Source organism: Hylobates moloch, unplaced genomic scaffold (assembly GCF_009828535.3).
Source record: "Hylobates moloch isolate HMO894 unplaced genomic scaffold, HMol_V3 SCAFFOLD_17, whole genome shotgun sequence".
Lineage (NCBI taxonomy): Eukaryota > Metazoa > Chordata > Mammalia > Primates > Hylobatidae > Hylobates > Hylobates moloch.
The window spans coordinates 51,924,793-51,951,048 of record NW_026652292.1 but is presented as its reverse complement, the minus strand read 5'-3'; the positions used below and the strand labels follow the sequence as shown (position 1 = coordinate 51,951,048).

The window sequence follows — 26,256 nt, the reverse complement described above, 5'->3', positions numbered from 1 at the left end:
GTATATCTACATGAACACTGTATGTTTTACCTTGGTTTTATATCAAAGTTTTTACTTAAATCTTTCCCAAGAGAAGAATCACCATCTGTTAGTGACATATTGCAATTAAACTATGAAATGATTCTGAATTTTTTTCTATTTTGGAGATACTTTTATTTTCAAGGAGGAATTAGTTTCTCTTCAGATGTTCATTTTTGACTGAAAATTTTAAATTTTTTTTTGGTCTAGACTGGTTTGAAACAGTGACATTATTTTGTGTACTAGGATGTCCTCTTGTTTAGACAGATTTATAGTACTAATTAGAAAGCTGCTAACACCCTTATTTCAACTCATTGAGATAATTTAGATTCTTAAAACATAAGGAGAGATAACTTGTTGGAAACATTTTTATAACTTTAGTTAAAAACAGTATAAAAAACATAAAACACTTTTTTTTTTTGAGACAGGGTTTCACTCTGTCACCCAGGCTGCAGTGCAGTGGTGTGATCATAGCTCACTGCAGCCTTGAATGCCATGTGATATCCTCAAAGGATTCTCCTGGCTTAGCCTCACAAGTAGCAGGCACTGTAGGCACATGCCACCATGCCTGGCTAATTTTTATTTTTTATTTTTTTGTAGCAAATGGGGTCTTGCTTTATTGCCCAAGCCATTCTCGAATTCCTGGGCCCAAGTGAACCTCCCACCTCTGGCCTCCCAAAGTGCTAGGATTACAGGCTCGAGCTGCTACTCCTGGCCATGAAACACATTAAAACATTTTTAAGTCTACATGAAACAACTGTACCTCCTTCATAGTACAGGATCAACTTCCTTATCATTCTTACACAAAAATATTTCTCAATTCCATTTACCAATATTCAGGGATTTCAATCCTCATATGGTGTTTCTGTAAAAATGTGTGTGTATGTTTTACATGAAAGCATAAATCAGTGGTATTGTTTGAGTAACCCCCAAATAATATTTACATGAAATACTCTTTTTTTTCAAGTCTTGATCTGATTACTGACCACTACATCCTTGTAGTATCAAAACACTTAGAACTAAAGTAGCTTTACTGTTGAGTCAGGAGGAAAATGCATGTCAAGAAGTAGTTCCAGGTTGAAAAAAGCAGGTCAAGATCCTTTCACCAAAGTTAGCCATTTTGAGTTTGGCATCTAATCAATGAGGAGTGGACTGCTTCACTTGTGAAGGATAATTTTACAGGATACAGAATTCTAGGTTTGTGTGTTTAAAAAAATTCTCAACACTTTAAATATTTTATTCCTCTCTCTTCTTCCTTTCATGGTTTTTGAGAATTCAATGTAATTCTTATCTTAGCTCCTCTATACATAATGCCCCCCTCCCCTCAGCTTCTTTCACGATTTTTAAAAAATATTTTATTTTTCAAAGTTTAAATATGATATGCCTAGGTGTGGTTCATTGAGCACTTATCCTGTTTGGAGTTCTCTGAGCTTCCAGGATGTGTGATTTGTTGTCAGACATGAACTTGGGGGAAATTAATCATGAGCATTCTTCATTTCTGTTAGTGTTTTTGATCTCTAGCATTTCTTTTTGAGTCTTTATTGGAATTTCTATCTCTGCTTATATTTTCCATCTGCTCTTGCATGTTGTCTACTTTTTCCATTACCTCCAGTAGCACATTCATCTTGGCTTTTTTTTTAAAGTCCTGGTCTGATAATTTCAACACTCCTGCTATATATGACTCTAGTTCTCCTGCTTGTTCAGTCTCTTCAAGCAGTGTTTTTTGCCTTTTAGTATGCCTTGTAATTTTTTGTTGAAATCTGGATGCTATGGTTTGAATGTCCCCTCCAAAGCTCATGTTGAAACTTAATCACCAATGTGGCAATATTGAAAGGTGGGGCCTTTAAGAGGCAAATGGATCCTGTGTGCCCCGCTTTCATGAATGGATTAATTCATTCACAGATTCATGGATTAATGGGTTAATGAATTAGTGGGTTATCATGGGAGTGAAATTGGTGGCTTTATAAGGAGACCTTAGCTAGAACATTAGCACACTCAGCCTCCTTGCCATATGATATCCTGTGCTGCCTCAGGACTCTTCAGAGAGTCCGCACCAGCAAGAAGGATCTCACTAGATGCACTCCCTTGACCTTGGACTTCTCAGTCTCCATAACTATAACAAATGAGTTCCTTTTCTTTATAAATTACCCAGTTTTATGTATTCTGTCATAAACAATAGAAAACAACTAAGACACCAGACAGGATATACTGGATAAAAGGAATACTTGTAAGTAGGCTTTTAGTGGTATGTGGTAAGGTACAGGATAGGGCAAGTGTTCTATAGTCCTATGATTAGGCCTCAGCCTTTAGTGAGCCTGTGTGGATGGTGAAAGTCACCAGTACTTCCTTTTTTTTTTGAGATGGAGTCTAGCTCTGTCACCAGGCTGGAGTGCAGTGGCACAATCTCAGCTCATTGCAACCTCTGCCTCCCAGGTTCAAGAGATTCTCATGCCTCAGCCTCCCGAGTAGCTGGGATTACAGGCATGCGCCACCACACTGGGCTAATTTTTTTTTTTCTTTTTTTTTTTGAGCGGAGTTTTGTCTTGCTCTGTCGCCAGGCTGGAGTGCAGTGGCGCGATCTAGGCTCACTGCAACCTCCCCCTCCCGGGTTCAAGCGATTCCCCTGCCTCAGCCTCCCAAGCAGCTGGGACTACAGGTGCGCACCACCATGCACAGCTAATTTTTTGTATTTTAGTAGAGACGGGGTTTCCACCATGTTGGCCAGGCTGGTCCTGAACTCCTGACCTCAAGTGAGCCCCCCACCTCAACCTCTCCAAGTGCTGAGATTACAGGCGTGAGCCACTGAGCCTGGCCACCAATACGTCTCGCTCTATCGCCCAGGCTGGAGTGCAGTGGCGCGATCTCGGCTCACTGCAAGCTCCGCCTCCCGGGTTCACGCCATTCTCGTGCCTCAGCCTCCCCAGTAGCTGGGACTACAGGCGCCCGCCAATACTTCTTAATCTCCCACACTTAAGTGGAACAGGATGGTTTATGGAGGCTGAAGTTGAGTATTTCCCTTCTCCCAGGTAGTTTAGGCTCTGATAAAACCCAGCAGACTAGGCTTTGGTAAAAATACTTTCTCCTGAGGGCAGGTTTTGTTAAGAACTGATTGCTCTGGCTATTTTTAAATGGTTACCTTTTCAGCAGAGGAATCTTTCAGTAAAAATTTAAGTAATTAACCTAACTGTCAGAGGAGTTTGAACCAGAGCGATTCCATTTTGAGTGAGGGCCAGGAAAATGAGGCTGAGACTTGCTGGGCTGAATTCTCAGAATTTAGGCATTCCTCGCCTCTAGATGTTTACGATTAAGGGAACAAATTAATAATGTTTACTAAAACAGACCCAGACTTGGGAGTGTCCAGATATCACGGTATCTGGAGAATAAAGGCATTCCTAATTTTGCTTTAAAGATAATAATATCGATTCTTGCAAAATAATTAAGAAAATTAATCCTTGATCACAAACCCTTGTAGCAGAGCACATCTCCCCATATATACAAGCATTGTACCTAGGGTGGATGCGTCCCTTCTCTCACTTTCAGGAATGTCCTACTCTGTCTATGGAGTAGCTGTCCTTTCACCACTTTACGTTTCTTAATAAACTTGCTTTTACTCAGCACTGAGAACTCGCCCTGAATTCTTTCTTGCGCGCGATCCAAGAACCCTCTCTCGGGGTCTGGATCCGGACCCCTGTCGTAACATAACCGAAAACCCCAGTGCAAAGGCATAGCACCCTACTTAAGAATTTGAAAACATTCACCATTAGTTATTTCAAATCATTGATTAACTTTCTCTAAGCCAATCAGATTCCTACCTGATGTCGAAAAGAAAAGCAAAAGGTAGACTCTTTCAATACTTTCAGACGCTTGGGCAAAAAATGCACTTTCATGCTATAAAGAATGCAGCACAAATACTATATAACAGGGCTTTATAATTGGGGAAAAGCTGCCAGGTCCAAACGCTAAAGGAAAACTATTGGAGCTCATTTTTTTCCTGCCCACGTTAGCTAGCATATTTTCTTGAAATTGAAAAAAAATGATTTTGGTGAAACTGAAAAAAAAAAGCACCAACAACCCTACCTTGAAATAAACTACTGTACCTCTTAAGCCTCATCCCTTCTACCCCAGAAACCTGGAAGAAAAAAAAGATATACCCGAGCTCGTCCAACCCCTCTTTGCGTGGACTGTATAGGAGTATTTGGCCCATCCTGCCTCCTTTAATCCAACATTCTGCGTCTTTTTTCCTTCAGCTTCTCGGCGCCCCCTTTGGCCAGCACTGACATCTTAGTCATCGCGGTCCAAAATTTACGCACGCGCCTTTGAAGGCTCACAGAGCCCGTCTCTCCCGGACGAAACTCATCCAATCAGAGCCAGCCAGGAAGCCGAGGCCCAGCAAGGCCTCGCGACGCCCAACTTCCCGAGGTTAGCGACTCTGATGTCATGTGATTCCACCCTCCGCCTCTCGCCCACTCTCGCAGAGGGCGGTGCGGTTGGCCCGGCCCCGCGAGGCACCGCCTTTCAATTAGCACTCGCCGATTGGTCGCTGCTCGCACGGTCTCCTGGGTGACGGGAACGCGATAGCCTGCTTGGTGGAGACCCGGTGCGCCTGCGTACTTCATAGTTCGCGTTAGCGGCTCGAGCCTGGAGATGAAGGTAAATAACTTACAAATCCCCAGGGTGGGGCGGGAAAACGCGACTACTGGCCCTTGGTCGCTTTTAAAAGAGGATTTCTCTCCCTCTCCCTTCTGAGTTCGTTGGAAATGAGGAAGAGAGAGAGGTGACCAGAGAGGGCGGGGGTGAAGTTGAAGGGACGAGGGAAAGGAAAGAAAATAGGAGGAGAGGAGAGGGCGGAGAGAGAGGCCTCTCGTTTTGGGGACTGCAGACGCCGTAGAAGCGGTGCAGAAAGTGGGAACCTCTCCCTGGCCGAAATGAGCGGACTGGATCTAAAGATACCCCAGCTTCGCACGCGGAAAGAACTGGTCGAGTTAACGCGTTTGGAGGGTCGCGGTGGAGTTGACTGGGTTGGGTTTCACGAGCTACCTCATTTCTTGGGGCTAAGCCTCTGGCAAGCCGCGCAGCTGCCCAGCGCCTTAAAAAGAATGAAAAGCCTCCTAAAGAGTAACCTCAAAATGTATTACCTGTGACCAGTCCAATCACCTGCTAGCGAGTGTACATTATTGACGGGAAATCTGCACCCGAACACTCAGGTCTCACGTTCATGTGCCTCATCCTCTGCACGCACGGTTTCTAGGCTCTGGCTTCTTATTCACCCCACTTTCAGAGCAATCCCCCCTTGCTCTGCTCTGGCAAAGAAATGGAAGGCTTTTTTTTTTTTTTTTTTTTTTAAGAGTCTTGCTCTGTTACCCAGGCTGGAGTGCAGTGGCGCAATCTCTGCTCCCTGCAACCTCCACCTCTTGGGTTCAAGCGATTCTTCTGCCTCAGCCTCCCGAGTAGCTGGGACTACAGGCGCGTGCCACCACGCCCAGCTAATTTTTTGTATTTTTAGTAGAGATGGGGTTTCACCGTGTTAGCCAGGATGCTGTCACTCTCCTGACTTCGTGATCCGCCGACCTCGGGCTCCCAAAGTGCTGGGATTACAGGCGTGAGCCACCGCGCCCGGCCGGAAGGCTCAATTTTAAAATTATTTTAGATGTCCTCATGCTTCTTCGTGGCTATTAGTGTAGAAATTGGAATTGACGGACTAGTAATCATAATTCCCATTTTTATTTCTAAAGCTCTTTACAATTTATGAAGTATTAGAAGTGAAGAGTTATTATTCATGATTTACAGTTGAGAATTTTTTGCTGGAGGCAATTTAAGCGACTTACTTAAAGCCCTACAGCTAATAAGCGACAAACAAAATTTAAATCTTGGTTTTTTGGTTGTGAAACTAGCAGTTTTTCCTCTGCACGGTATGTGGAGCATCTATAGAGCTCCACTGAAGATAAATAATATGAGATCACAGCTAGAGGCAAGTCAGCCATTGAAGGTAATGAAATTCAAGTTTAAGGACGTCTCACTTGCATGAAGGAGTTCCAGGGTGAAATGGTCACAAAATTGCAAAAGTAAGATGCTTTTAAGTATTCTTTTTTCATGAGTTTCTTTATGCTCTATAAAACTTTTATGTCCCATGATCATAGCCCACCTCTACTTTCAATAGAGGGGAATTTCTTCTTTAGCATGTAAAATGCTCATTGGGACAGGGTATGGTGGCTCACACCTGTAATCCCAGCACTTTGGGACGCCGAGGCAGGTGGATCACTTGAGGTCAGGAGTTCGACATCAGCCTGGCCAACACGGTGAAACCCTGTCTCTACCAAAAATATTTTAAAAATTAGCCGGGCGTGGTAGCTTGTGCTTGTAATCCCAGCTATTTGGGAGGCTGAGGCAGGAGAATCGCTTGAACCCAGGAGGCGGAGGTTGCAGTGAGCCAAGATCGCCCCACTGCACTCCAGAGCCTGGGCGACAGAGCAAGACGCTGTCTAAAAAAAAATAAAAATAAAAAACCTCATTGCTTTGTGTTTGTTTGGTTGGTTGTTAATTTATTTATTTTGAGACGAAATCTTGCTCTGTCACCCAGGCTGGAGTGCAGTGGCACCATCTCGGCTCACTGCAACCTCTACCTCCCAGGGTCAAGGGATTCTTGTGCCTCAGCCTCCCAAGTAGATGGGATTACAGGCACGCACCACCATGCCCAGCTCATTTTTTGGTATTTTTAGTAGAGACGAGGCTTCACCATGTTGGCCAGGCGGTGTTTAATTTTGAGCATTGTAAGAGTTTTGTGTTGCTACACAGACTAAGTCCCGTGTAATAGTATCTAAATTTCATATGCCTAGAAATGGGCATCATTGTTTAATCTATAATTTAACTTTAAATATAAATTTTTTCACCGAAACTCATATTCCTAAATGTTCTAGATCAACACTGTCTGATATAAATGTAATGTGAGCTAATGTAATTTCATATTTTTATTGACCATTAAAATTTTTTAAGAAAACAGGTAAAATTTATTTTAATAATATATTTTATCTTACCCAGTATATCAAAAATGTTATTTCAACATGTAATCAATATAAACATTAACAATGAGATAGTTTACATTCTTTTCTCAGTTGTTGAAATCTGATATACATTTTATATTTACAGCACAGCTAGGTTGGAATTACGTATATTCCAGGTCCTCAATAGCTACATGTGGTTTGTAGCTTCCATATTGGACATCACGTTTCTTGATTGTTTCAAGGAAAAGAAAGAGTTTTCAGTTGATAACACTATTCACCCAGTAGCCAAGTTAAACACTTAATGATGATGTAAATATAACTAATGAAACTAATAGAAGAAAATAATGTTGAAAGGAGTAAAGACATTTTGTGTTTTTATCATGTTTAAGATAGCAATTTTTGTTCAGTTTAATCACCAGGAATCCATGCCACACATAATTAACTGAATTCAGGCTTCAGTTATTTTAGTCTTTAACATCTACAAAACACTAAAATTACACATTTTTGTAAAATTAACATTCAGAAACGTTAAAAAGCCAAAAAAATTTAAAATAAAAGCTCTCCTATATCTTGAGATCTGTAATTTACCAAGTAGTTGTGTATGTTTAGTTGGTTGGTTGATTTTGTTTTATTTCTTTTGTTGTTAACTTCTAGATAAGCTCTAACATAATCCTCACTATCCTGAATCCTATGAAAACATGGTTTTCATGACCATGTTTTGATATCTTTTCTGATCAACACTTGATTGTATGTTTTGAAAATGTTAAAAATTGTGTTTATTTTTTAGCGTATTTTCTCACTGCTAGAAAAGACTTGGCTTGGCGCACCAATACAGTTTGCCTGGCAAAAAACATCAGGAAACTACCTTGCAGTAACAGGGTAAGAAACCGATGAATGTTTTAAGCAGTGGTTGTATGCCCATGTAACCACACCATCTACTCAGTAGAAGTTTTTTTTGTTTTTTTTTTTTTTTAGACGGAGTCTAGCTTTGTTGCCCAGGATGGAGTGCAGTGGCATGATCTCAGCTTGCTGCAACCTCCACCTCCCAGGTTCAAGTGAACCAGGCCTCAGTAAAAGTTTTTGTGTAACAGTTATATGGTAGGAAAAGGAATATATTCATCTGCATTAACATCAAAGTTCATAGAACCTTTTCCCTGGTAATAACTTTTTATACAAATTGTGAAACTATCAGGAGAAAACACTGAAATCACTTGGATGGCAGCTTTATATACATAGATTCTGAAAGAAACATTTAGGCCGGGTGCAGTGGCTCATGCCAATAATCCCAACACTTTGGGAGGCCAAGGCAGGCAGATCACTTGAGGCCAGGAGTTTGAGACCAGCCTGGCCAACATGGTGAAACGCCGTCTCTACAAAAATACAAAAATTAGCCAGGTGTGGTGGCAGGCATCTGTAATCCCAGCTACTTAGGAGGCTGAGGCAGGAGAATCGCTTGAACCTAGGAGGTGGAGGTTGCAATGAGCCAAGGTCACACCACTGCACTCCAGCCTGGGCAACAGAGGGAGACTCTGTCTCAAAAAAAAAAAAAAAAGTAAATCATATCTTTATGTTCTGATTGCTTTCAGAGCTGATTATATTGTGAAAATCTTTGATCGCCATGGTCAAAAAAGAAGTGAAATTAACTTACCTGGGTAAGTACAGAAGTAGATTTAAAAAAACCTGTCAAGCTTTGTTGCCTAAAAGATTTAAAAAGTACTGCCTTAAAATTATAATCAAATAGAATCTTTTGCTTCTTCTATTTGCAAAGGGATTTTTTTTTTAGCCATAAGTAGTTATGAAATATGTAGAGATATAGCATGAATTAGAGTTTCTATCTATAAACACCTGTGTACTCACAGAGAAGCCTTATGGCAGGATTATAAATCAGACCATGTGAAAGAATTAGAGTCCACACGAAAGAATTCTTTTAAATTATAAACAAGTCTTAGTGTTTGTATAGGCAGATAAGATAAACCTGTATGTACTTTAGTTTTCCATCTCTAATAAATTGTTGGAAAATAGTGACTTTCCACATAACTTTGTAAAGGATGAAGGCTTTATCCATTTTCAGGAAATCATTCTACATTATACTAAGCATAATTGAAGCATTTTTAATGATTCAGTGTAATCACTACCTATATTAGTTATTCTACTGATGGTCTCGGTGGTTATTAAGATGTATAAAGGCTGTGTGTAGTGGTTCATGCCTGTAATCCCAGCACTTTGGGAGGCCGAGGCAGGTGGATCATGAGGTCAGGAGATGGAGACCATCCTGGCTAACACGGTCAAACCTCGTCTCTACTAAAAATACATAAAAGTAGCTGGGCGTGGTGGCATGCGCCTGTAGTCTCAGCTACTTGGGAGGCTGAGGCAGGAGAATCGCTTGAACCCGGAAGGTGGAGGTTGCAGTGAGCCAAGATTGTGCTACTGTACTCCAGCCTAGGTGACAGAATGAGACTCCGTCTCAAAAAAAAAAAAAAAAGATGTATAGAGTCCCTCACCTAAACTGACTTATGCTGCTATGCTTTTAAAATTCATGTTTCTTTCTGTAGTTTATTGACCATTTTTGAAAATCAGGTTTTACTTCTCTTGGTCTCTAACAGCCTTTCCTACCTCCTGCCCTGCCCCGCCCACCTAATGCTATCATTTTGGCATTTTCCGTTAACTCGCTTAATTGTGGCTTCTGGTTTCTGTATTCCTGGAAACAGATCAAAAAGCTATAATTATATGTGAAATGAAAGAAGGCACTCAGTAAAAATTGTCTTGGAGTAAATTGCATGAGCTTTATTGTGTGATCTCTGTGACATCTATTTCTGTTACATAATGGTCTCATTTCTTCTGGATTGTTTTGCTGTATTCATAATAGTGGAATTTGACTGACAGAGGATCCCCAGATAAGGAAAATGCTGTTAAATACACAATCTTTAATTAGCAGATGATTTTGTCCATAATTTGAAAGCTTCCCTCTTCCATACTCCCCAAATCTCTGAATATATTTTAGAAAATGAAGATCCTAAAACATATTTCAACATTTTGAAAAATAAAATAATTGAAGTAATTCCCAACTGTCTTAAATATAAATCAAAATATGGGTTATTTAATACCCAAGAATGAAAAATAACATCAGAGAAGAAAAAGTAAATGTTTTTATTAAGGATTTAAGAAATTGTAAAGTTTTTTATAATACACATTTGGTTATTTAATACCAAGATGAAAAATATATGTAATACCAAGATGAAAAATATTTAATACCAAGATGAAAAATAACATCAGAGAAGAAAAGGTAAATATTTTTATTAAGGATTTAAGAAATTGTAAAGTTTTTTATAATACACATTTTGGAATAATAGCAAGAATCATGTTAAATAGACCATTTCCTATTTGTAACTACGTTGTTACCTTAATCAAATTACTCTCCTTATTTTCCATCAAGATATAAAATGAAAATAATGACCAGGCACAGGGGCTAACACCTGTAATCCTAGTACTTTAGGAGACTGAGGCAGAGGATCGCTTAAGCCCTAGAATTCGAGGTTATAGTGAACTATAATCATTTGAGCCCAGGAGTGCGAGATTATAGCCGAGTATAATCACACCACTGCACTCCAGCCTGGGCAGCAGAGCCAGACCTCGTCTCAAAAAAAAAAAAAAAGAAAGAAAAGAAAATAACATTTCTTATTCACCACTTTAGAATTCTATCTTTCCCTTTTTTACAATCCTATATCTACCCAATCACTCAATTTATCTAGCTATAACTTTGCTGCTTTTCTTTTTTTGAAACAGGGTCTCTCTGTGTCTCCCAAGCTGGAGTGCAGTGGCACAAACATGGCTCACTGCAGCCTTGACCTCCCGGGCTCAAGTAATCTTCCCACTTCAGCCTCCTGAGTAGCTGAGTAGCATGTGCATGCCACCACGCCCAGCTCATTTTTTTTTCTTTTTTTTTGGTAGAGATGGGACCTTGCCATGTTGCTCAGGCTGGAGTGCAGTGGCACGATCTTGGCTCACTGCAACCTCTGCCTCCCAGGTTCAAGCGATTCTCCTGCCTCAGCCTCCCAAGTAGCTGGGATTACAGACATGCACCACATGTTGGTCAGGCTGGTCCCGAACTCCTGACCTCAGGTGATCCGCCTGCCTCAGCCTCCCAAAGTGCTGGGATTACAGGCGTAAGCCACTGCGCCCAGCCACTTTGTTTCTTATCAATACCTTCTTTTCCTCTCTGTCAATCTAAAATAATCTTTCAAAAGTTGATCATACAATTATGTCTCGATTCCAGATGTGATTCATTTGTAAAGGTGCGTGGTGAGTTTGTTTTATCAAAAGGCAGAGTTCCTTATAGGATTTAAGAAAATCTGCTACCTTAAGTATGATTATATTTAATGTAGTATATGAAAATGGTATTAAAAGTAAGATTTTAAATTTTACCATCCCCTCAACCACAGCAAAAAATTGAAGTTAATATTACCCATGCAGTGAATAATGAGTTGTATTTCTCACTTTGGAGAGTTTATTATCTGTTCAAAATAGATTGAATAATTTTGTTATAGACAAAAATCACATAGTGATTTTACTTTAAAAAAATGTATAGTAATATTTTGCTCTCTTTTTTAAAAGTAACTGTGTTGCCATGGATTGGGATAAAGATGGAGATGTCCTAGCAGTGATTGCCGAGAAATCTAGCTGCATTTATCTTTGGGATGCCAACACAAATAAGACCAGCCAGTTAGACAATGGCATGAGGTAAGATAACTTTTTAATTTTTTAAAGCTTCACTTAGAAACATGAATATTTGTAGGTTTGGTGCTAATAATTCTTTACTACTTTCATTTTAAAGATTCCTCAATTAGTTATTTTCTTAGAAAAGGATTATTTTTGTTATTGTTACCCAATTAGAATGAAATTGTTATAACTGTGAAATATAAATAGCTTCTTAAAAAGTTGCTTTCAGTGGAACAGACTAAGAAGTACAGAGATGAGATAAAATATATATGGGAAAATCCAGAGATGGGCTTGACCATAGGCATGGCTGAATCTAGGAGTTATAATGGTGCAATCAAGACTTTTTCTCCATCTCTCAGCTCCTCTTTTCTCTATATTGACTTCATTCTAAATCAGATTCTCACCCACGACTACTGGTAGCTATCAGTGTGTATCATTCTTCACAGCAAGTCATGCCAGAGAAAAGGGCATGTGCCTTGACATCACCAGAGCCCATTCAGTTCCTCAAAAGGTCTCTGAGTGGAGCAGGCAGGGCCATGGATTGGTACTCCCACCAAGTGAAAGGAAGGGCGAAGGGCAGGGCAGTTCCCAAATGGAAAAAAATCTTGGGCAGACAGAATAAATGACAGATATCTGCTAAAATAGAAACCAGTTTCCAATATGGAAAAGAAAAACTTGTCAGCATTTCCAACTAAAACTTTGCCATTTTGACCTTGGACAAGTTGCTTAACCCATCTCCAAGCCTCAGTTTCTTCATCTGTATGACATGGGTATAACATGCTTCATGGCTTCATGTACCCCTCATGTGGGGAGGAAGAGATCATATACATGTTATGAGACCAGACTATAAGTTTTCAAGTTACTTACTAAGGAATAACTGAACCCAGAGAAAGCAAGGCAGTCATGTAGCGCAGGACCAGATACAACCTAGTGAGTGCAGTGCCTTTGACCCTCCAAAGTGATTGTTGAGGCAAGTAGCTGCAGAAGATACTGTCTACCAATGTAAAGTCTTCCTGAGTCTAAGAACCTTCATTTCTTGCTCTGTCCTCTTACACTTTGGGTTTATTTCACTTTTCAGAAAGATTTCGTATACTCTCTGTGCTTCCATCCAAGGGAATGTTTAATAAACTTCAAGTACTGGTTCTTGAGCCAAATTCAGCAACAGTAAGGCCATGTTCTCACGCAGAGAAAAGTGCATAATTAATCCCCTGGTGTTTCTGACTGGTCTATCTCTCCCTCCAGCTCTCTATCTTCCTACAGTGTCTGTTTCTCCACATCATCTCAGGATTGTTGTGATGTTTAAATATATGTCACGGCCAGGCATAAAATTAAGACCCAAGTAAATGGTAGATGTTATCGTAATTGTCATTAAAATAAAATTCAGGTTGCTTTACTGTTGATGTTTATATTTAATGTCTAAAGGACTTTTGTATATACAAAAGCATACCCACTATTGTTTGTTCTTTATTCAAAGGCCAATCTGTTACACTAGCCAGTTATTAAACAAAACTTTGAATATCAATTTTTCTTAAGTATTTTTATTTAAGAAGGTCCTGTTGTACATAGCCACCTTGCTTCCTCTGGGTTAAGTTATTCCTTAGTAAATAAATGCTTTTAAGCAATTTAGGTTTTATAAAATTTATCTGAAGTGAGTCTTTTGAGCACTTCAAACACCTTAAATAGTACCCAAAACCTATCCAAATGTAATTATCACAAAACTTACTGTGGTGCCACTTAACTAAAAATGTATTAATTCAATGAGCTGAATTCATTTATTTTTGCTGTATATGCATTTATACTTTTTTAGGATTATAGCAGTATTTACTCTGCTCCTGCCTAGGCCTAACAGAAGTAGTCATTTAATTATGTAACTGGGATATAGCCATTTCTTTCCAGAGAAAACCCTATACGTAACATCTGCTTCATCAACCAATTCATTCTTGGATGGATCACAGAACATGGTTGCTGCTCCCAAGGCAATTTGGACCTGAGTACTAGGTATCCTACTCAGTGTCTTTTTAAATTGACCTTCAGTTGTTGTATTAGTAAAATTCTTTTAAGCCCATGCCTTATACATAGGTTGCAATTTTTTGTAACCTGTACATTTCCCTAGGATAATATATTCTTTAAATTTTGCTTGGCCAGAGATACATGTGATTGTTATATGTTGTCCTGATCCAATGGCATTATTGGAAATTTACATATGCTTTAGTATCATATTGTAATTTGCAAGGGTTTCTACAGGCCTTATCTCCTAAGAGAAGAGGGATGGAGTCTGTTCAGTTAGCTCTTCTTTTGAGGACATTTGATTACTTGATCTTCTTAGAACACGTTACTTAACATTTTCTTTCTAGTTGGTTGTTGTGTAACTGTCAGTGCTGATAAACTATTGAATGGACTAATGTTATATTTATCTTATTATATATGATCACTGTTGCTGATCAGATCTTGTTCTTGTTATACAGTTCTTTTCTCTGATACTATTTTTAGCTCATGCAAAATTATTTTTATTCATATTTTCTTTGAAGGAGTCTCCAAGACAGGATTAACTGTGTAAGAGATTTCTTACAGGAAATGCCTATGAGGGAACATAGAGAGGTTAGGAGAAGAGATTGGAAGAGCTATCAGACCTCAGTGCATGTCTGACCCTTATAAATGAGAGAGGGAAAGAAGTAAGGTTGGGAAGAAGCATCTTAAATTGTAGCACAGTTTTTTTGTTGTTTTTTTGTTGTTGTTTGGAATGGAGTCTCCCTCTGTTGCCCAGGCTGGAGTGCAGTGGCACGATCTTGGCTCACTGCAACCTCCACCTCCCAGGTCAAAGCGATTCTCCTGCCTCAGCCTCCCAAGTAGCTGGGTGCCCACCACCATGCCCAGCTAAATTTTGTATTTTTAGTAGAGATGGGGTTTCACCATGTTGGCCAGGCTGGTCTTGAACTCCTGACCTCAGATGATCTGCCCACCTCAGCCTCCCAAAGTGCTGGGATTATAGGCGTGAGCTGCCGTGCCCAGCCCATTAAATTGTAGCATAGTTCTAATTACGAAAGTTCAGCTAGGTCTGTGGGGAGTCTTTGGGCAAAAGTTACCTGTCAAAGGAGTTCTGCCCAGGAATGGGCCCAGCAGTTATCCCTCCCTCACTCAGTCATTGTCTGGGAGCAGCCCATGAGAAAGCACAGCCCAGCTCATTGAGGTGATGGATTCCAAAGCCTAGCAGTTGGGGCTCGTGGCCAGTTACACTTTCTGCAGACAGAGGGAAATCTGAGAGGCACATTATTGCAGCTACGGCATCTACTTAAAAAAAGGAAAAAAAGATTAAAATGCATATTTATCTTTTATAAAATAGATACTTAATAGAAGAACCTAGCAGCCTGGTATGTTACTTGCTAAAATTAATTTTTTTTTCTTTTTTTTGAGACAGAGTCTCGCTCTGTCACCCAGGTTGGAGTACAGTGGCACAATCTCAGCTCACTGCAACCTCCGCCTCCCGGGTTCAAGCGATTCTTCTGCCTAAGCCTCCTGAGTAGCTGGGACTACAGGTGCATGCCACTATACCTGGCTAATTTTTGTATTTTTAGTAGAGACGGGTTTCACCATATTGGCCAGGCTGGTCTAGAACTCCTGACCTTGTGATCCATCCACCTCAGCCTCCCAAAGTGCTGGGATGACAGGCGTGAGTCACCATGCCTAGCCTAAAATTAATTTTTTAACTAAACATTTTATTGTATGCTTCTATTATTACAACTAATTTTTCCACATACTTTAAATTATTTTTTCTCTTCCAAGTAACATCATGATTTTACGACCTTTCACAAACTCAACTTGTATCAAATAAGTATGTAATTTTTAATCCTCAAATTATCCTAATTTAGCCAGAGGAAACCTCTTTAAACTTACTCTTTTGTCCTTTTATCACTGCCCTCAACATTCTTGGAAGCAGTGCTGCTTTCTGAAAACCATACCATGGTCTGTCAGCGGTGCTCAAAGTTTAGCTGCATCAGAATCCCCTGGAGGGCTTATGAAAACACAGGTAGCTGGGTGCCACTTTCAGAGTTGCTCGGTCAGTATGTCTGGGCTGGGGTTGAGAACTGGCATTTCTCACAAGTTCCCAGATGATGCTGCTGGTTCTGATTTCAAATTTCGAGAACCACTGTTCTTGACTCATTGTGATTTCTTTTCTCAATATGTGGAAAGAGGTACTCTCCAAGAAGTTCTGCTTCCCCTTAGTAGGGAACTGTATAACACTTCAACCTCATGAATCCTAGAATGCATGTCAGAACTGGTGGTGGGCAAAAGTGTTTTCTACCTGCTTTTGAGCTACTCTTAATAGTGACGGAGCTGGAAAAGATATATCATTTTTAAAGTCATGAATTCCCAGTGGTTTTTACCATTTAATATATTATGTTATTGGGTGCCACTTTTTTAAAGTATGAGGTTTCACCATCCATTAATATTTCTGTAAGCACATTTAGAGCTAAAATTATCGTTAATAGACAAATGAATAAATATCATAGGTCACCTCATGAATTTTGAGGTCCCATCATAACTGAATTGAAGTCTACATTAATTATACTTTTGTATTTTGAGTCTAACTGACCCTAAGATCAACCTGTAGCATCTCCAAAATATCTTTAGCATTTAGTCTTTGTCCTAAAGCATTAAGTTGTATTTTGTACTTTGGCTTCTAAGTAGATGCTAAAATTATCCATGGAGTACTTTTTTGAAGGACTGTTTAGAGGTTATGATCTGAATTGTTTAGTAATTTATATCTTAATGTTACAGGGATCAAATGTCTTTCCTTCTTTGGTCAAAAGTTGGAAGTTTCCTGGCTGTTGGAACTGTTAAAGGAAATTTGCTTATTTATAATCGTCAGACATCTCGAAAGATTCCTGTCCTTGGTAGGTGATAGCTGGAAACAGTGCTAAATATTTGAGATGCTCTACCTAAATGCAAATTCTGCTGCCTCAGGTTTCCCTGATCTTGCAAGGGAAATTTTGCAGTACAAACCCCCTCCCTATGTCCCCCACAAGTCTTACATTTAGCTAAACATGAAGATCCCTCTTCACTGCTTACTAAGAACTTCCCAGGGTACATAGAATAGATTGAGTTAAAGTCAGGCTGTGCCTTCTGCATCAGGACATTAACAGCATGGCTTCCATTTGTCCTTTCTCACCCAGACTGTACCTCTGGACAAGGAATAGCTCATATACATGTGAACACATTTTGATAATATGTGCTACTTTTGTTATTAATTTTAGTTAACTTAGTTGCATTATAATATGTGGTAATTTTAGTCCACATAGTAGGCAGATTAAAACATTTGCTGCTTGGGTCCGTGGTGGCTCACGCCTGTAATCCCAGCACTTTGGGAAGCCAAGGTGGGTGGATCACGAGGTCAGGAGTTCAAGACCAGCCTGGCCAAGATGGTGAAACCCCGTCTCTACTAAAAATACAAAAAATTAGCCAGGCACAGTGGCAGCCACCTGTAATCCCAGCTACTCGGGAGGCTGAGGCAGGAGAATCGCTTGAACTTGGAGGGTGGAGGTTGCAGTGAGCAGAGATCGCACCACTGCACTCCAGCCTGGGCAACAGAGTGAGACTTCATCTCAAAAAAAAACAAAAAACAAAAAACAAAAACATTCAGTGCTTGGATAGAATATATCAAGATTTCTAATCCTGACCCCTTACCTTCTCCAAATCCTAGTTAAATCTAGATGTGGACTGTGAGTTCCATTTGCCTCAGGATATGCAGCTGGAGGGTGTTTTTATGTCCCTCCTTGTTTGACCTTCTTGTTTCGGCTCTTTGATTCTCCCAACCTCTGGCCACTTGACATCTGCCCTCTGACTAGCCAAGAAGAAACATCTATTCTTGTCAATTATTGTAACATCATTATGATGAATGGTAGAACCTAGTGGGCTTAATTGCATCCAGGTGGCCAGGAAAAGTATAACTTACTGTTAATAAAGGAATTACACTCTGGAGATAGTGGCACCCACAGATACTTGAGAAAGTGCCCTTCCATTCAAGATGATCATTTCAAATTATTTTTACATATATGTATGCCTTTAATGTTAACATTAATTTTGGGTGCTATAGCTAAACATTAATGTCCTTGAACTATTTGAAAAGTTAAACTAAAATTTTTAAAGTTACAAATAACTTTAGTTTGTCTATTAACTGTTATTATCGGTGTTAAGACTAACTTGATTTCTGAGCACTGGAAGCAAAAGGGCTTTGAGGTATATAAGGAGGAGGAGGAAGAAGAAATTTTCTTCTCCCTTTCTTGGGTATAGAAAGATGTCTTTGGCATCTTCCTACTTGTCTTTGTATAGTCTTTTCCCCTTCCTAATGCCTATTTCTTTGGACCCCGAGTTCCATTTAACACCCAAGTCCCTTAATATATGATTAGCAAAATCTCTATAGCCCCAGTCTCTTCTCTGAATATTTCCTTCACTTTTGTGCTCTGGTCTCCTGATGTGAAATACTGTCTATATCCTGAAAACTCCCAAATTTATATCTTTTCCACACTGTAGACGCATACCTCCAACTGCTTACTCAACATCTTCAATGAGGTGTCTAGTATACACTTCAAATTTAGTATCTCCAAAACCTTCTTGACTCACAGCTTTTCCTTCCACCATTGTTGACATTCCATTCTTCCAAATCATTAGGCCGACGTTTAGGGCCATCCTTGACTCTTTTCTTTCTCGTACTCTCCATATCTAATTTGTCAGAAAATCTTATAGACTCAACCTCCAAATATCTCCAGAATCCAGCCTGTCTCACCATCTCTACTGCTGCCACCATGGTGTGGTCTCAAACATTTTCTACCTTAATTTCTGCAGTCTCCTCTTTACTGGCCTCTCCACTTCGACTATTGCCCCACTCTAGAATCTTCTCAACCCGGAGGCCAGAATGAGCCCTCTGCTCAGAACCCTTCAGTGGTTTCCCTCTCACCCAGAATCAGAGCAAAAGGCCTTAAAATGGCCAGAACAAATTTTCCATAATCTGGCCTTTGCAACCTCTCTGAGCTCATCTCATGTTCTTCCCTCCTCATTTGTCTGCTCCAACCACACTGTCCTTGCTGAGCCTCTAACACACCAGGCAAACTCCTGCCTCAGGGTCTACTCACTTAAACCATTCATTTAATACCTGCTTTCTGCATAGGTACTGTATTAGATTCTATGAGGGTACGAAGAATAAAATGAATGTGGTCTCTGCTCTCAGTAACAGCTAAAATAGCTGACACTTTCATAGCATATGTACCTTGCACTTTGGTCAGCGCTTTAATTCAATTGATCCTCAACCCTATGAGAGGTCCTACAATTATTCCCAATTTATGGATGAAGTGAGTAAGGAATAGAAAGGTTGGCTGGGCATGGTGGCTCATCCCTGTAATTCCAGCATTTTGGAAGGCCGAGGCAGGCGGGTCACTTGAGATCAGGAGTTCGAAACCAGCCTGGCCAACATGGTGAAACCCCGTCTCTACAAAAAATACAAAAAAATTAACCAGGTGTGGTAGTGGGCTCCTGTAATCCCAGCTACTTGGGAGGCTGAGGCAGGAGAATTGCTTGAACCCAGGAGGCAGAAGCTGCAGTGAGCTAAGAAGGTTACACCACTGCACTCCAGCCTGGGAAACAGAGCAAGACTCCAACTCAAAAAAAAAAAAAAAAAGAAAAGAAAGGTTAAGTAACTTACACAAGGTTTTTTCAGTAGGTAGTGGAGCTAAGATTCAAAGCTAGGCAGTCTGGCTCCAGAATCTATACACTTAACTATTCTTCTCATTAGTAGAATTACCCTTGGGACTCTTGAGGATTTATCTATCCCAAGACCTTCAGAAATGCCCATAATGTCAAGCGTCTGATTTCCCTGAAAAAAAAAAATATAGTTTTTGCACTGACTGGAAAGCTCAATGAAAAAGCTTCCCAATAGTTAGTGGCTATCTGATATTACTCGTTAGCATAGTTATACAGTTCTTAACACAAGTCTTACTGGGGTGCATTCAAACAGGTGCATCAGTATTATCATAAATTATTCTATATCTTTTAGTTGTTACTGTTTTTGTTTTTCTGAGAGATAAGGTCTTGATCTGTCACCCAGGCCAGAGTGCAGTGGTGGGATTACGGCTCACTGCAGCCTCAGTCTCCTAGGCTCAAGCAATCCTCCCACCTCAGCTTCCCGAGTAGCTGGGACTACAGGCGTGTGCCACCAGACTTGGCTAATTTTTTTTCTTTAATTTTTGTAGAGATGAATTCTCACTATGTTGCCTAGGCTGGTCTTGAACTCCTGGGCTCATGTAATCCTCCCACCTCAGCTTCCCCAAGTGCTGGGATTATAGGCATGAGCCACTGTGCCTGGCCTCTTTTAGTTATATATGAACAGTTAAACTGCAAATGTTAAATCTGCTTATGTCAAAGGTATACCACACCATGAAGCTGAATATAAGTAAAGTTAACTTCAGTGCTCTGGAATTTACTTCTCTTAAGACATTAGCGGCCGGGCACAGTGGCTAACGCCTGTAATCCCAGCACTTTGGGAGGCCGAGGTGGGCGGATCACAACGTCAGGAGATTGAGACCATCCTGGCTAACATAGTGAAACCCCGTCTCTACTAAAAATGCAAAAAAAAAATTAGCTGGGCGTGGTGGTGGGCGCCTGTAGTCCCCGCTACTGGGGAGGCTGAGGCAGGAGAATGGCATGAACCCGGGAGGCGGAGCTTGCAGTGAGCCAAGATCACACCACTGCACTCCAGCCTGGGCGACAGAGCAAGACTCCGTCTCAAAAAAAAAAAAAAGATATTAACTTTGGAGCCAGGCATGGTGGCTCACGCCTGTAATCCCAGCACGGTGAGAGGCCAAGACGAGTGCATCGCTTGAGCTTAGGAGTTGGAGACCAACTTGGGCAACAAAGTGAAACCACATCTCTACAAAAAATACAAAAATGGCCAGGTGCGGTGGCTCACGCCTGTAATCCCAGCACTTTGGGAGGCCAAGGCAGGCGGATCACCTGAGGTCAGGAGTTCAAGACCAGCCTGGCCAACATGGTGAAACCCTGTCTCTACTAAAAATATAAAAATTAGTTGGGTGTGGTGGCACGCCTGTAGTCCCAGCTACTTGGGAGGCTGAGGCAGAAGAATTGCTTGAACCTGGGAGGCAAAGGTTGCAATGAGCCAAGATCACACCGCTGTACTCCAGCCTGGGCAAGAGTGAGACTCTGTCTCAAAAAAAAAAAAAAAAAAAGAATTAGCTGGGTGTGGTGGCGTGTGCCTATAGTCCCAGCTACCTGGGACCTGAGTTGGGAGGATGGCTTGAGCCTGGGAAGCAGAGGTTGCAGTGAGCTGAGATCACACCACTGCACTCTAGCCTGGATGACAGAGCCAGAACCTGTCTCAAAAAAGAAAAAAAGACATTATCTTTGCAGGTTTGGTTATATGATAAACGAAGAAATCTTGTCAAGGAGCAGAATATCGTTTTACATTAGGGCCCCTGTGCTTATATCCAGATAAAAATTTGGAAAACAGTAATGCCTTTATATGCCATTATTTTGATACCTTGGTAATAAACTGTTTTAAATAAGATTGCTTAGACATTAACTGCTTTGATGAAATCCTAAATTCTTGTCTGTTTAATCTCTTGGTATATTCAGATTGGCATCACAGATTTTTTTTCTTTGAGAAATCCACGTCTGTATAAAAATCATCTCTTTTTCAGGAAAACATACTAAGAGAATCACTTGTGGATGTTGGAATGCAGAAAATCTGCTTGCTTTAGGTGGTGAAGATAAAATGATTACAGTTAGTAATCAGGAAGGTGACACAATAAGACAGGTAATACAGTAACGTCTCTTTGGTCTGATATATTCAAGCTTTCCCCCCGAATAAATAGTTTGTCTATCAAACTAATTTATACAATTTTTAAAAATCTATATGTGAGGTGTGTGTGTGTGTGTGTGTGTGTGTGTGTGTATACACGATAACTTCAAAAACCTTTCTATTTATGTGTCAGAACATTTTTCTTTGATATGAATATGTTATCCAAATATCCTCTTTGTATATTTCCCTTTGGTATTAACATGGATGATCAGCTCTGTGGTTCTAGTCAGACAGTGTATTTATGAAATAACTCTTATTTTATATATGGATATTTATAATACAAATGTTAATAACTGGTAGATCTTGAACTCAGAGTCAAATCTGCCTGATTCTAAAGCCCATACCTTTAACTGATAAATTGCTTCTAAACTAATCCCAATGGAATTTAATTTTAAGATTAAATTTTTCTACTATTCACATTTCTCAAGATTGATTAGCTCTTTCAGAGGCTCCCTCCTTATGGGAATTTGTATCGCCAGTAGCTACATAATGTGACCAATGGGAAAATTTCACTTTGGACTACTGCTTATGATTTAGTATTGCTACAGCAATATTAACTAACACGTTCTTTGAATACCTGCTAGGCACATGGCACTGTGCTATATACTATAGAAAGAATATGAAATATGGCTCTGTATTAGCCAATCTATTGCTGCATAACAAATTAACCGTTAATCAAAATGTAGAAGCTTAAAACAACAGTTACTATTTCATGGTTTTGTGGATGAGGAATTTAGATGCAGCTTATCTGGGTGTCTCTGCCTTAAAGTCTCTACAAGGCTGCAATCGTGTTGTCAGACAGGGCTGCAGTTTCATGTGAAGGCTCAATAGGGAGAAAATCTGCCTCCAAGCTCACTCACATGGGTGTTGACAGGGTTCAGTTCCTTACAGATTGTTAGATTCAGGGCTTCAGTTTCTCTCTAGCTATTCACTGGAAGCCTTCCTCACTTCCTTGCCACACGGATCTCTCCATAGAGTGCCTCACAGCACAGCCCTGGCGATGGAATGAAAGCAGCCATTCAAGACTGAAGCTGCATCTCTTTATAACCTAATCACAGAATCACTTTTGCCATATTTTGTTCTTTAGAAGTGAACTACAAGGTATAGCCCACAAAAAGTAGGGCAGGGATGGGAACCACACAGGCATAAAACCAGAAAGTGGGGATCATTGTGGGCCATCTTAGAGGCTGCTGATCATAGGGCCCCACTCTTAAGAAGACATTACTAATATTATAAAACACACATGGCCTTATTGATTAATTGTCACATTTTGTGCTACAGCTTACCTGTCCTACAACATTTGGGAGATAGAGGAGATCAGTGAAAGTTTGATTGTGAGTCTTTCAAAGATAGAAGGCTATCTGAATCAGTCAGGGTATAGACTAAACTGTTGGGACAGAGAGACCTAAAACTTCAGGGGCTGGAAGAATATGATAGTATGGGTCGGGGCGGGGGGTTTCCTCTCTCTCTTTTTCTCATGCAACAGAGAGACAAAGTCACCGACGTACTCCTGCTTCACTAAATTGTACAGAGTCTCAGGTTCCTTCCATCTTATTGCTCTGCCATTTTCTGGAGTATTGTACCCTCATCTGCATGACTGAAGCTAGAGTACCAGGATTACATCTGCATTTCAGCTCCAGGGAAAGGACAAAGAGAAGAAATAGAGTGTAAGAAATTTGTAAAGGACTTGATCTGGAAGATGCATTTATTATTTCCCTTCATATCATATGACTAGAACCTAGTCATGTGGCCAAATCTACCTGCTCCCAGGAAAGCTGCAATTTTAGTCCAGCTAGATGACTATGTACCTTGCTAAAACTTATTTTAGTAGATAGTGCAAAACATTTACTCATTCAGTACAAGCAGAACAGCAAGGAAGAACTACAGCTTGTTCATGGGTTGTTCAAGCCTGGACTAACTGAAGATATAGGTTTTGATTGGGAATTTTTAGAAAATAGGGCTGAAGAAAAAGTCGATTCCTGTATCTGTTTTAATCATTCTATTTTCAATGCCCTTTAGAAATAGAATGGTAGATATGGTATAAATGCTACAACTCCCCTCTCTTGTGTCCATATCAGACATTACCAATAGATAGTGGATTTTTTTCCCTCCACTGAATCAAAATATGGCCTTAGAATATTTTTTCTGTATAGCATTCCAGGAAGTCACTACAATTCAACCATTATTTACATACAAGATAACTGTTTTTCATTTCTAATCCTTAAGAAGTCTGCTTCCAAAATTAGACATACTACTTAAGCTGTCATGTAGTAAGCAAAATATACATTATAAGTGTTGCTTTGTTTGGTGTTTTTTCTTAATAGTTTTAACTTTGGCGTTCTGAAGATCACTATGGTATCACTTGTATGAATTTATTTTTATTTATCCTGCTCAGGATTTGTCTTGCTTCCTGAATCTGAAGATTGCTATCCTTTGTCAATTCAGGAAAATAAAATTCATAGTCATTATCTCTTTGAATATTACTTCTTGCCCTTTCTATTCTGTTTTTTGGGAGCGTCTGTTAGATAGCTGTTGGACCTTCTTATGTCTCTTAATCTCTCCTTTTCATAGTTTTATCTTTTTATCACTCTGCAACCTTTTGGATGATTTCCTCATATTAGTTCACATATTCTTTCTTCAAATTTGTCTAATCATCTGTCTATACCATTGAGTTTTTTTATTTTAATGACTCCTCGTTCTTAGAAAGTACTTTGTAGTTCTTTTAAAAATCCACTTGAAATACATGAATAGACAGTTCACACAAAAATATATAAAAAATGGCTGTCATACATATGAAAAAAATTTCAAAGTTACTCATAATTAAATAACTACAAATTAAAGCCACACTGAAATACCATTTTTCACCTATCAGGGTGGCAAAATTATATAAAATATGACAACATATTCTGTTGGTGAAACTGTAGATAAAATTAGTATGTCCCTTCGGGAGGAAAATTTGGAAATAGCTAACAAAACTACATCTGTACGTACTTTTTGACCTAACAATACCATTTCTAGGTTTCTACCCTTCAGATACACGTCCTGTAATACAAAAGTACATATGCACTTAAAAAAAAACTGCCTGAACTTAAAAAATTCTTTTCTCATATTTAAGAGTTCTTTCACAGCTTTAGTCATTTTAAAAATATTTATTTTATAATTTCTCTCTCTGATAATTCTATTATTTTTATATCTGCTAACTCCTTCTCTTCATGCATTGTTTCTTTACAAGCTTTATAATTTTGAATTATGAGCTCATCTTTAGCAAGGTTTATGTGTGGAAATTTTTTAAAACCTTGGTAGAGGTTCTGGGTTAGTTTTTTCCAAAACTGCAGGGATAGTATGAGCCTGGATACTTCCATATTTTATGTTAATTTCTCATCTTGGGAGCTCCCAAATGACCCAGCATACACATTTGAACCTCAGACTATAATGAGAATAGGAAGGGAGGTCTTTAATGAAATCCTTTTTCCGTTTTCTTTTTCTTTCTTTTTTTTTTTTTTTTTTTTTTTTTTGAGACAGGGTCTTGCGCTGAAGTGCAGTGGCAGGATCATAGCTCACTGCAGCCTCAAACTCCTGGGCTCAAGCGATCCTCCCACTTCAGCCTCCCAAAGCACTGAGATTACAGATATGAGCCACTGTGCCCATCCTTTAATTAAATTATTGAAATGAACTTTGTTTTGTCTGACTCAACACTCAGGCCAAAACAAATGGGTTTCCTTATTGTCTCCCATAACTAGCTGCTCTGGATAGCTGCAGCATCAGTTTCTGCACACACTCTGGTTTTAGTGTGATCTTTGCTGATGGTCCCTGTAAATTTCCCTTTTCTTCTTTCAAGCTTATTTATCTATTTAATAAGATATATTTTCTGTTTCATCTAGAATTTCTAGATATTTGTGACAGCAGGATTTTCAGGTTCTTAGTCCAACATTAGTCAGGAATGAAAACAAGTTATCCGTTCTATTAATATTCAGAATGAATTTAAATATTGGGTTTGTTTATAGTGATGATGTTTTTACTCCTTTAGACACAAGTGAGATCAGAGCCTAGCAACATGCAGTTTTCCTTGATGAAGATGGATGACCGAACCTCTGCTGCTGAAAGCATGGTAAGAATTCTAATCAAATCCATGTGCAAATCATTTGGGTAATTTTGTGGAATGTATAATTTGCTTTTCTTGGATGACTAAAATAGTGATAAATAAATTAGGTCCATTGACTGTATTTTAAGCTAAGGTAGAGCTAGGTCTTTTAGTCCCTAAAAGTTGTTGTAATTGCTACTGACTACCTGGCATTACAGCAAATGAGGACAGCTTTCTGTTACAATTGGTATTGCTCTTTTCATTCTTGTGATAGCAAAAACATTAGGGGTACCTTGCAGAACAGAAGTATTAATTCATATATTATTTTAAAAATTTTTACTCTGCGAGATGTGGTTAGCAGACCTCTTGAAGTTGTAGGTTTGTTTTTTTGTTTTGTTTTGTTTTGAGACAGACAGAGTTTTGCTCTTTTTATCCAGGCTGGAGTGCAGTGGCGCGATCGCAGCTCACCACAACCTCCACCTCCTAGGTTCAAGCGATTCTCCTGCCTCAGCCTCCCAAGTAGCTGTGATTACAGGCATGCGCCATCACACCCAGCTAATTTTGTATTTTTAGTAGAG

General features: G+C 39.6%; 2 protein-coding genes across 9 annotated transcripts in view; one reads left to right on the top strand and one right to left on the bottom strand.

The window, feature by feature from the left end:
* Positions 1-4,429, bottom strand: part of TMEM156 (transmembrane protein 156) — a 214,070-nt gene extending 209,641 nt beyond the window's left edge. Inside the window, exon 1 of the mRNA XM_058430285.1 lies at positions 4,170-4,429. The gene's annotated coding sequence lies outside the window, so the exon portion shown is untranslated. The remainder of the gene's footprint in view (positions 1-4,169) is intronic.
* A 154-nt stretch (positions 4,430-4,583) lies between these two features.
* The window catches only part of WDR19 (WD repeat domain 19), a 111,252-nt gene continuing 89,579 nt past the window's right edge, over positions 4,584-26,256 (top strand). For 5 of the 8 annotated variants that reach the window (XR_004244854.2, XR_009210629.1, XM_058430275.1 and 2 more), the window contains exons 1-7: positions 4,584-4,668; positions 7,804-7,895; positions 8,603-8,668; positions 11,628-11,753; positions 16,509-16,624; positions 21,437-21,552; positions 25,625-25,705. Coding sequence is in view for 6 of the 8 variants with exons in the window: in XM_058430275.1 (XP_058286258.1) it covers positions 4,663-4,668; positions 7,804-7,895; positions 8,603-8,668; positions 11,628-11,753; positions 16,509-16,624; positions 21,437-21,552; positions 25,625-25,705 (603 nt within the window). In the remaining 2 variants the exon portion in view is untranslated. Of the gene's footprint in view, positions 4,669-5,983; positions 6,081-7,803; positions 7,896-8,602; positions 8,669-11,627; positions 11,754-16,508; positions 16,625-21,436; positions 21,553-25,624; positions 25,706-26,256 lie in introns of those variants that run through there. The other 3 variants (XM_032135839.2, XM_058430273.1, XM_058430276.1) reach the window with 3 other exon arrangements.